This window comes from Hordeum vulgare, chromosome 4H (genome assembly GCF_904849725.1).
Source record: "Hordeum vulgare subsp. vulgare chromosome 4H, MorexV3_pseudomolecules_assembly, whole genome shotgun sequence".
Lineage (NCBI taxonomy): Eukaryota > Viridiplantae > Streptophyta > Magnoliopsida > Poales > Poaceae > Hordeum > Hordeum vulgare.
The window spans coordinates 594,688,005-594,700,341 of record NC_058521.1 but is presented as its reverse complement, the minus strand read 5'-3'; the positions used below and the strand labels follow the sequence as shown (position 1 = coordinate 594,700,341).

The window sequence follows — 12,337 nt, the reverse complement described above, 5'->3', positions numbered from 1 at the left end:
TTTTCCAGCAATAAAGCCAGACTGTTCAAAGGAAACCAGGAACTCAATAAAAAAAAATTAGTCGTGTGGTCAAGATCCGAGAAATAATCTTCACGACGCAATTCTGAAGGGAAATGGGCCGGAATCCATCTGCCGAGAGCACCACCTCACACTTCGGCCACAGGGCAATAAAAGACAGTAGAAACTTAGCCGGATCTTGAAACCTGAGTTATCTACTGGGGCACAAACCATGCGAACATCCCCTTCTCAGATTGTTAATAGAGCAATGATGATATGAATTTCAAAATGATGAAACTTCTGTGACCAAAAACATATAGTCGACAGGCCTACCTGCACCGCGAGAGCACTCTATGATACCGAAGCAAATGATTACAAATTTGCCTAGAAGAATATCACAACTGTGCACCACAACATATTTGTGTACAAAAATGAAGCAAAAAATGTACAGATGGAGGCGAGCTGACTAGAAGACCACCTTCTCCTTCTTCACCAGGATCGGTGGGTCGACATCGATGCCCATGTTAGCGGCAGTGCCCGCTATGATTCTCATGGCAGACTCAATGGTTTTGCAGTTCAAGTCAGGCAGCTTCTCCTGGGCGATCGTGCGTACTTGGTCCACAGTCACCTTTCCAACCTTCTCACGTTGTGGCTCCTTTGAGCCTTTTTCGACACCTGAAAACAAGGACCAAGAAAATTGGAGATTACGAACCGTTAGCTTACTTAGCTGTGTTATATAAAGCCTAGCATAAAACTACACCAAATAGAAGGTTGATGGTGTCAGCTCAATACTGTGCCAAGTTAGTGGCTAACTCATGACACTTTTAGTTTCAGAAAATTCATGATTTCTAAATCGAACACACAGTATTAAGCTGTACCAAGTACAAGACCAAAAAGAAACTGTACAATATATAACGAATAGCGATGCGGTTCAAGACCTATTTCGCCTTCTCATCAGTGATTCAATGCCTTATGGATAATGGAAGCCTAGAACATCAGTTAGGAAAAAAGAAATGGACACCAAATTTGGTGAAGCTTAAATACCGTGTGAACTTGGAGCCCACTATAAACTTCCATGTTGGATGAACAGAAATTTTAATGAGTCATACATATTGCGCCGTACCCAAATAATTCAGATAGGTGTTAAATCAAGGAATTAGTTTAGCGGTTTTTCCCTGTAGAATCTTTTCCAGAGGTCCATATACAGTTCCTCCGATACAGATATAGGATCAGTAGCTTCCATGTGTGCAAAATTGTTATACACGTAGCATCGAACAGACTACTTTCCTTAAAGGCCTTGTTCGGTTCCTTGAGATTTGAAGGGGTTTGGAGGGATCACCTACAAGTCAAAATCCACCTCAATCCCCTCCAATCCTCTCCAATCCCCTTGTGGGAGGGATTAACCGAACAAGCCCTAAGTATGTTAGTATTGTCGTCTATACATTCATAATGGCATAGTGAATCATTAATCAATTCCTCTACAGTCTGCAGATACTAAAACTCAGCCATAATATTCTGGTAGCATTTGAACAACCTTCCCCCCACAGAGACGAACATACCAACATAGCAAAATACATTCCCTTTTTTTTTCAATTATATATGCTCATACATCTTCACTTTGGTGCATGAAGCTCAAATTATGAACAATTAAATGCTAATCAACAGGGTGCATACCTGCAGCCTTGAGGAGCAGTACTGAGGCAGGAGGTGTCTTGAGGATAAAGGTGAAGCTCTTATCCTGCAAAACGCAAATCAATGCCACACACATCATGAGGACCAACCGGCATTACCATTTATCAATACAATACAATGCACACACATTAACATTCAGACTCGCGGGATTAATCAACAGCGCAAGCTCACATCGAACACGGTGATCTCGACGGGGATAATGTAGCCGGGCTTGTCGGCCGTCTTGGCATTGTAATCCTTACAGAAGGCCATGATGTTCACACCCTTGGCACCGAGCGCCGGTCCGACGGGTGGCGCGGGCGTCGCCTTGCCCGCCTCCAGCGCCAGCTTTATGATGCCCACCACTGCAGAGCAACGCGCATGCATAGAGAGTTTAGCCAGAGGACGAGGCGGGTCGGGCGAAACCATGTCGGGTGGCGCGGAGGTAGAGGCGAGGATAGGCACGCACCTTTCTTGGGCTTGCCCCCGGGCTTGGGGGGCGCCATGGCCCTGACGGCGAACACCCTCCGCGTGGGCGGGGCGGCGGCGGCAAGCGCCGCCGGCCGGAGAAAGGAGGAGGGGGCGCCGAGGAAGGAGGAGGTGAGCTTCTTGGCGGTCGGGGAAGGGAGCCCGTGGAGGGATAAGGTTGTGGTGGCCATGGCTGTGCACTGGGAGGGAGGGAGGGAGGAGTCGGCTACTGTCTTTCTGCTCTGCTCTTCTTTCCTATCTTCTTCTAATCCGCTACCTCCTGGGCTGGGAAGGTTAGAGAAGGCGCTTTGAACGTGAAGTTCGTTTTCACTGCGAGAACACGGCTTTCCCCCTCTCTAGGCTGATGACTCGACCGACGGTTAGAGATCTCCAACAAACACGCTACGAAGCCGCGCGTTATTTTTTTTACAACATTAAAATGATGTTTTAGCACGTCGGATGACCGAGCATCTACAATAAAAACTTAAAAATATAATGCGCAGTAGCATTTTTAACAGGCGCCCAAAAATAACTGCGTGCGTCCGTACCCAGCTTGCCGCACGTGGCCTGCTCACTGTCGTGGTCATGCCCACGCCCCACCGCCCGTGGCCTGCTCGCTGTCGTGGTCATGCCCACACCCCGCCGCTCGTGGCCTGCTCGCCGTCGTGGCCGTGTCCGTGTCCGCTCCACCCCGCTGTGGTTGTGGCCGTGCTCCGTCCCGTCGCACGTGGCCGTGGTCATGGCCGCGCTCCTCTCCGCCCCGATGTGGCCGTGGCGGTGGCCGCGCCCGCACCCCGACGTATGTGGCGGGCTGGCGGGCTAGCGCACGCACGCGAGGAGGCCGACAGCGGGCGCATGCGAGGAGGCCGGCGGGCGCATGTGAGAAGGCCGACGGCGGCCGCGGACAAGGAGGCCGAGGGCGGGCGCACGCGAGGAAACCGACGACGGGCGTGTTTAGAAACGTTGCATGAGAAACAAAAAGTTTCCTACGCACACGAAGACCTATCTTGGTGATGTCCATCTACGAGAGGAGATTTGGATCTACGTACCCTTGTAGATCGCACAGCAGGAAACGTTAAGAAACGCGGTTGATGTAGTGGAACGTCTTCACGTCCCTCGATCAGCCCCACGAACCGTCCCGCGATCCATCCCACGATCCGTTCCGATCTGGTGCCGAACGGACGGCACCTCCGCGTTCAGCACACGTACAGCTCGACGATGATCTCGACCTTCTTAATCCAGCAAGCAAGACGGAGAAGTAGATGAGTTCTTCAGCAGTGTGACGGCGCTCCAGTGGTGGTGACGATCTACTCCTGCAAGGCTCCGCCCGAGCTCCGCAGAAATACGATCTAGAGAAAGAACTACGGTGTCTAGATCTGATTTGCACGTGGCAAAAGTTGTCTCAAATCAGCCCTAAATCACCACTATATATAGGAGGGAGGGGGAGGAGGCTTGCCTTGAGGGCCAAGCCCTCAAGGGGTGTGTCGGCCAAGGGGGAGGAGGACTCCCACCCCAATTCGGTTTGGAGGAAGGAGTCCACTCCTTCCTTCCCACCTCCTCTTTTCCCTTTTCTTTTTCTTTTCTTTTTAGTATTTCTATAAGTGGCGCCATGGGCCTCTTGGGCTGACTCCACCAGCCCACTAGGGACTTGTGGCGCCACCCTATGCCCTTGGGCTCACTCCCGGGTGGATGGGCCCCTCCCGGTGAACTCCCGGAACCCATTCGTCACTCCCGGTACACTACCGGAATTGCCCGAAACTTTCCAATAACCAAATGAAACTATCCTATATATCAATCTTCGTTTCCGGACCATTCTGGAAACCCTCGTGACGTCCGTTATCTCATCTGGGACTTCGAACAACATTCGGTAACCACACATATAACTCAACTATACTAAAACATCATCGAACCTTAAGTGTGCAGACCCTGCGGGTTCGAGAACTATGTAGACATGCCCCGAGGTACTCCTCGGTCAATATCCAATAGCGGGACCTGGATGCCCATATTGGATCCTACATATTCTCCGAAGATCTTATCGGTTGAACCTCAGTGTCAAGGATTCATATAATCCCGTATGTCATTCCCTTTGTCCTTCGGTATGTTACTTGCCTGAGATTTGATCGTCGGTATCCGCATACCTATTTCAATCTCGTTACCATCAAGTCTCTTTACTCGTTCCATAATACAAGATCCCGTGACTTACACTTGGTCACATTGCTTGCAAGGCTTGTGTGTGATGTTGTATTACCGAGTGGGCCCCGAGATACCTCTCCATCACACAGAGTGACAAATCCCAGTCTTGATCCATGCTAACTTAACGGACACCTTCGGAGATACCTGTAGAGCACCTTTATAGTCACCCGGTTACGTTGTGACGTTTGATACACACAAGGTATTCCTCCGGTGCCAGTGAGTTATATAATCTCATGGTCATAGGAATAAATACTTGACACGCAGAAAACAATAGTGAAAGGACGTGGATGTCGCCTAGAGGGGGGTGAATATGCGCTTTAAAATAATTACGGTTCAGGCTTGAACAAATGCGAAATAAAACTAACGTTTAATTTGTCAAGCACAAAACCTAAAACAACTAGGCTCACCTATGTGCACCAAATCCTTATGCTAAGCAAGATAAATAACTAAGTGATAGCGAGATATATGACAATAAACAATATGGCTATCACAAAATAAAGTGCATAAGTAAAGGGTTCGGGTAAGAGATAACTGAGGCACGCGGAGACGATGATGTATCCCGAAGTTCACACCCTTGCGGATGCTAATCTCTGTTGGAGCGGTGTGGAGGCACAATGCTCCCCAAGATGCCACTAAGGCCACCGTAATCTCCTCACGCCCTCGCACAATGCAAGATGTCGTGATTCCACTAAGGGACCCTTGAGGGCGGTCACCGAACCCGTACAACTGACAACCCTTGGGGGCGGTCACTAGTACCCGTACAAATGGCAACCCTTGGGGGCGGTCACTAGTACCCGTACAAATTGCTCGGGGCAATCTCCACAACCTAATTGGAGACCCCGACGCTTGCCCGGAGCTTTACACCACAATGATTCAGCTCCGAGACACCACCAAGCTTCTACGACGCCAAAGCATCCACGAAGAACAATCTCTAGGGTACTAAGTACCAAAGGGTAATAAGCTTCTCCACTTCTCACTTCCACGTATCACCGTGGAGAACTCAAACCGATGCAACTAATACAAGGGAAGAACACACGAAGTGGTCAAGTCCCTCACACTCAAATCCCTCCAAAACAACAAAAGCTACGGAGAAATATAAGAGGAAGAACAAGGATCTCACAAACAACTCCAAGATCTAGATCCAAGGGGTTCCCCTCACATAGAGGAGAAAGTGATTGGTGGAGCTGTGGATCTAGATCTCCTCTCTCTTTTCCCTCAAGAACAAGCAAGAACCATTGGAGGGATTGAGAGTAAGCAAGCTCTAAGAAGGTCAACAATGGGGGTAGAACATGAGCTCAACGGATAGAAAAGACCAAGGGGGGAAGAAGACCCCTTTTATATAGTGGGGGAAGGAATCAAACTGTTACCCCCACTTACAGCCCGCGCACAGCGGTACTACCGCTAGACCTGGCGGTACTACCGCTAGCCCTGGCAGTACTACCTCTAGCCCTGGCGGTACTACCTCTAGAGAAAGTCTTCGCAAAAAGTCCAACGAAGAACAACCGCTCAGAGAGAGGTACTACCGCCCACCCGGAGCAGTACTACCGCTCCTAGAGCGGTACTACCGCTAGGGAGCGGTAGTAAGAAATTACTACCGCTACAGGCGCGGTACTTCCGCTCGCACCAGGAGCGGTACTACCGCTGGATACTGAATCTGCTCTAACTTTCGCATACGGACTCCGATTTCAACGAAACCAAGTTTATTGGAAAGCTAACGACATGGGCTAACACAATCTTGATAGAAATATCAATAAGAAGAAAGTGAGAAAAGTTCAATAAGAAAATGGTGAGAACCCTTCTTTGAATAAGATCGATAAAAACTCCCAACGTCGAAAACATCATAGAAGATGCATATGGACTCCGTTTTCGATGAACTCGAGCTTGTCATGAAGATGACCATAAGCTCTAAAACTCACAAAGAGAAACACCAAACAAGAACCAAGAAGTATGATGCAAGGATGCAAATGGTTTGAGCTCTTAACGAATGATACGATCAAGCTACTCACTTGAGAACCCCCTTGACAGTACATCAATCTATCCTAAAACAGAAAACCTATCAAGGGCAAACCTATACCTTGCACCTCGTCCTCTTGAGCTAGATGATGATGATCTTGGCTTCCTCAAGATGGACCATCTTTCTTGATTGCGTTGTCTTGATGAAGACTAGTTGATTGCTCCCCATACTCACTACGGGTGAACCACTCTTCAGCATATCTTTACAAGTCCATTGCCACCACAATGGACGGCAAGCTTCAAGCATGATATCTTCATGTTGATCCACTTGAACTTGCACACCGTAATCTTGATGACGATCACCACTTGACGTCATCCTTCATGGGTTTGTATGAGATCTTCCTCTAGACGCAAGCCCATGGAGACACACCATACCATGGGATCACTTGATCCCTCTCGGTACATCTTGTACGCTTTGTATGAGATCTTCCTCTAGACGCAAGCCCATGGAGACACAACTAACCCCACATAGAACTCTCACGAAGACAATGGGTTAGTACACAAACACGTAATGGACAATGCTTACCATACCATGGGATCACTTGATCTTCTCGGTACATCTTGTAGCTTTGTGTGTTGATCATCTTGATTTACTCTTTGTCTGAGATCTTGATCAACCTTGTATCCCTATGACCATTCTTTGGATAATACCTTGAATACCATCTTGGTCATCATATAAACTCCTTGAGCCCAACAGATGGACTTCAAGAAGTGCCTATGGACAAATCCTATAAATATAACTTAAGGCAACCATTAGTCCATAGGAATTGTCATCAATTACCAAAACCACATATGGAGAAATATGCTCTAACAATCTCCCCCATTTTGGTAATTGATGACAACCACTTAAAGAGAATTTATATAAGAAAATAAGCATAACCAAGCACACACATGCAAAGCAATAATGCATGTGTACAAGATGTAAATGCTTATGCAATAAAAGCAAAACCCTCTAAGCATAACCAAACTAAACTCTCTAAACTTCTCCCCCATTGGCATCGATTGCCAAAATGGACAAAAAGTTTAGAAAGCCAATATAGTAGGTGGTCCTCCAAAAAGTGTGTACTTCTCAACAAATGAGTGGAGAGAAATACACATATAATGATAAGAAGTTGGAGGAGAACGAACTATATCGAGGACCCAAAGATTGCAAGTAAAAGGATCGTATGCCACAAAGACATACAAAAATAGAGGCAAGCAATCAAAAGAATCCAGATGGAACAAACAATCATATGGTCCTTCGAACCACATGAATAAAAGATATTATGATAAAGGCAATGGAGTATTTTATCAAAACTAGAGAAGCTCCCCATGATTTGTGCACTAATAAGAGATTTTTATATTTGATACAAGTGCACAAAATAGGATCGTTGCTCGCCCAAAATTAATAAAAACACACAACGAGTGCAAGAAGATAGATGAGACAATAAGCATATCACTTGCACAAAGCAAATGGTTGAGCAACATGTAAAAGCAGCAACTTAAGAATAGGCTTAACTAAAATAATGTGTGTGAGTCATGGCAAAGCACTTGAGAAGACTAAGATAAGGATGAGCATTACTGATCAACATAGTCTTGATGAAATGAGAAACAAAGTGCAAGACATATCATTCCCACACACACATACTAGAGAATGGGTTCACAAGCTTACTAATAAACAAAATAAGAACCAACGCTTGTGACAACCCATGGTAAAGATGGGAAATAAGAACCTTGTCAAGAGGAGGAATACCAATCGAAATGGCAAAACCCTCATCAAGACAAGCATGAGGAAAAATAACCTTCACGGCCAAAGAGTGCATCAAGATGTAGGAAAATAAGATACGCACTCAAGACAAATCCTTTCACGAAGCCACCAAAACTGAAAAAGGAAATGCAACGGTGGACGTGAAATAAAAGAGGATATCAATTCGAGATGTAACTTCTCTCATGTGTAAAAGATTCTAAGTAGAAGACAATCATGATGATATATATCCACAAAGAAGGATGTACACACGAAATGGTTACAAGAAGGAACAAACAAGATATCCAAAAGGAAGTCATAAATATATCAATAAGATCTTTGCTTGGAAGCATAGAACATGGCCTAATATTTTCTTATTATACAATATGAACTCCCAACATACGAACATCAAAGACATCCCAACTAGCAATAAGACATCATCGTTCGGATGCTTTGAGAAAGGAAACAAGTACTACAAGAACGAATCAAGAGATACGTGCCATGATGCAACCTGGAAAAGAAAAGACAGGTTTGGGCCTTTGCAAGAAATGAATGCATGAAGTAGATACTTGTTACCGAGACAACATTGGATTGATGTAGTAGATAGTTGTTCGTTGATCATCCTAACTTGGCTCCAATAATCACATGGTCTCAACACCTTCCTTATAGGTGAGTCGAGCATCCAACGCATCTCCAATTGTTCCTGGAACAACAAAACAAACAAAATGGTGCCCAAGCTCATTGGGACCAAAGAGTTAGAAAACCAACAATACATAGGACAAACTCCACATACATATGTGCACATAGATATGAATTTGAATTTCATGCACACTTTAGCCAATTTATGACAAGGTGGAGTTTCCCCTATATATTGGGTCAAAGAAAGAACGCAAGCAAAAGAAGCTATATATAGTAAATATGCATGATCAAGGCTTTCAAGAATCAACTCAACACAAAGTTGATAATACACCAAAAGACAAGGTATCAAGTGATAATAAGATACCAAACGAAAAACTATCACTTGAAGGATATCAATTAAAAGATACCTCAAGGAATGAGATATCTATTGACACATTCCAAATAAAAGGAAACAAGATATCAATTGAAGGAAAACAAATACGAGGTATCTAGTTTCCAAAAGAGAGCTAGGTTCCAACAAACCAAACCCTCGACAAATTTTCATGATGGCACAAAGCATCATAAAAGAGCAAGACTTGCCTCCCATCAACACACACTTGATGGGGATCAAAAGATTTTATGATGGGCGAATAAAGAGAGTGTTCTAAAGAAAATAGGATAGCTCCCCCAAGGGATGTGCATTATATAGAATTTGCATTTAAATACAAAATGCACAAGATGGGATCATCACTTTCTCTATATCTATAAAAACACTAGACATGTTAAAATAGATCCACAAGAGGCAAGGAAGACAAACGAAACACAAAATCTAATGTAAAGACGATTAGCAATTCCTACCACATGATGGGAATACCAATTGTCAAGGACAAGAAGTATTTTGGAAATAATACTCATTGGTAGATCGCAAATATATCCAACATCATCTTTACCCATCAAAAGCAAGCAAATGACACTTGTAGAGCTAACATGCCACCTAGGAACAAGATAATTTACAATATCAACACTAAGTGGCAATACCTCAAATGTACACATTTTCTAGGCTTGTAATATGCACATAGCATATTACTCCCCCATAATGTGATAACCCAACAATATTAACAAGTGGCAAATTAAAACCAACAAGAGACAATTAATGGACCATATAGAATTTGAATTTCTCATGAGTAAGACATACCACATAGAAACTAGATAATCTTAAAATATCAATACTAAGTGGTATTCCCCATGTATACACATTTATAGTATTGTGAGGTGCGCAAATCACATCACTCCCCCACAGTGGGATAATCCATTAATCTCTCACAAGAGCCAACAACGATACAAACAAGATGAAAAAAGGCTCAATACAAGACTCACATGTACATGATGTGCAAACCAACATACACATACTCAATTACTCAAGATAAGCAAGTTCGAAGCACGACATATACAAACAAATGCAAGGTACCAAACCACAACATGCAAAGGGGCAAGTAACTAACAATGTAAACAGTTTAAGTACAAGTTACCGTAAGGAGGCACATTGGATATAAGATAGAAACTTGATAATCCAAATGACTTGCCTTGAGATAATATGAATAATGAAGACCCCTCAATTCTTCATTATGTATCCAAGTCTCCAATGTCCTCCACATTCACCTATTTATCAAGTTTGAGCTTGTTGGTCCCCAACCACGTTGGGTCCTAAGAGGTTAGTCACAATAGGCTTGGCAACCCAAATGATACTTTTCTTGACACCACTTTGAGTACCAACAAACTTGTCAAACACATTGCCAACCTTATCCTTCCCAAGAGAGTAGATATCATCAATAATGATTGGGTTGGATAAATTACCTCTCGTGCAAGAAGAAGCGAAGTGACCCTTCTCACGACATAAGTAGCAACAGCTACCTTTTAATTTCTTACCAATTGATTTCTCAACATGAGGAGTGTTGGCTTGGGTCTTCTTGGGAAGGGGCCTTTCTTCAACTTGTAGTTGAGTATGTGATTGAACTTGTGGCCGCTTCCCTTGTTGCTTGTGACTTTGGGGATTCTTCTTTAGTGGGCAAGATCTAACATGGTGCCCTTCAATTTTGCACTTGAAGCAAATAATCTTGGCCGAATTCTTGACTTGTTCTTGTCCATTCTTATTGAAGATTTTGGACTTATTCTTCTTGTTGGAGTTGAATCCAAGTCCATCTTTGTGATTTGTGGATTTTTGCCCAAACAAGACATTGTTGAGTGTGGACATTCCTTCATGACTCTTTTCCAAGTCTTTCTTCAAGGAAGTGACTTGGGCCTTGAGCTCTTTGATTTCCTCTACATGGTTAGTATCAACACAAGTACTAGAGGAAGTATAAGTTTCATTGTTAGAGCAACAAGGCATGGAAAGTAATTCATCACAAGATGTAGCAACATTATGAGTAGATGAATTACGAGGACTAGCACATGGCAATATATATTTTTGACTAGAAGTAGTCCTAATGTCCACATGAGGCTCACTCGATGTTACCTTGCTAGTAATAGCCTCATGAGCTAATTTTAGCACATTATGGGATACTAGAAGATCATCATGAGAGCTTCTGAGCATTACATGACTTTCTTCCAATTTCCCATAGTTGCTAGATAGCAACTCAAGTTGAGCCCTTAGCTCAACATTCTCCTTTAAAATGGATGCTTCACAAGAAGTAGAGTTAGTAGCACAAGCATCATTATTAACAATAAGAGGAGAAGGAAACTTGGCAAGCTCTTTAGCATATGAAGCTTCAAGTTGAGCATGAGACTCCGTGAGTTCGATGAGCGAACTCTTAATGGCCCTTGAGCCATTTTCGAGGTGCTCATAGTCCTCAATGAGTTTAGAATGTGCAACTTCAAGCTTATAGTTTTTAGTTCTAAAATCATTAGCCACCTCGAGAGCTCTATCATGGGATTCCTTTAAGCTAGATAATTCTATAGCAAAGGTTTCCTCAAGAAATTCCTTGGCAGTTTGTTCATTTTCAAGAGCTTAGATAGTTTCGCGATTTTGTTAGCATAATCACGCTCATGACCTTCCATTGTCTCAATGGTGGCCTCATGCTCCTTGAGATGAGCTTCCAACTCCTCAATGTATTTCTTGCCCTCAGTGGCAATAGACATGATTTCCAAGAAGTTGGAACAAGCAAGTTTATTTTTATAAAGAGATTTAAAAATCATTTCACCATTAATTTTGAAGGATGAAATAATATCACTCTCTTCATCATTATTCTCATCCTCATTATCATCAACATCATCATCATGAGATACATTGGGATTCAAAGTAGGAGATACCTTTGAAGCCTTAGCCATAAGGCAAAAGTGAGTAACAATAGATGATGATGTAGGATCCCTGGAAGCATCACTCAAGGCCACATCTTGTTCCATGGAGTGATGAATTTCCTCTACATTGTTAGCACAACACCTCGAGGAAATATATACATTTTTATCATGGCAACAAGATATAGGAAGCATATCATCATGAGATTTAATCAAGCAGTTTTTACATGATATGCAAGGACTATCAACACAAGCATGTAAAACATTTAGAGTGCTCGAAGTGTTAATGCCCAAAGATGAAGCATTGCAATAATATAGTGATGAAGGATCATCAATAATAAGCCCACTATCATTATTGCAATG

At 43.6% G+C, this 12,337-nt stretch overlaps 1 protein-coding gene across 1 annotated transcript; it reads right to left on the bottom strand.

Moving 5' to 3' along the window:
- Positions 1 to 254: 254 nt before the first annotated feature.
- Positions 255 to 2,412, bottom strand: LOC123449880 (50S ribosomal protein L11, chloroplastic). Its single transcript, XM_045127239.1, has 4 exons — positions 2,138 to 2,412; positions 1,861 to 2,033; positions 1,672 to 1,735; positions 255 to 672 (listed from the first exon to the last, which is right to left on the bottom strand). Exons 1-4 carry the CDS (start codon positions 2,325 to 2,327, stop codon positions 464 to 466), a joined length of 636 nt encoding a protein of 211 aa, XP_044983174.1. The 5' UTR covers positions 2,328 to 2,412; the 3' UTR covers positions 255 to 463.
- Positions 2,413 to 12,337: the final 9,925 nt, after the last annotated feature.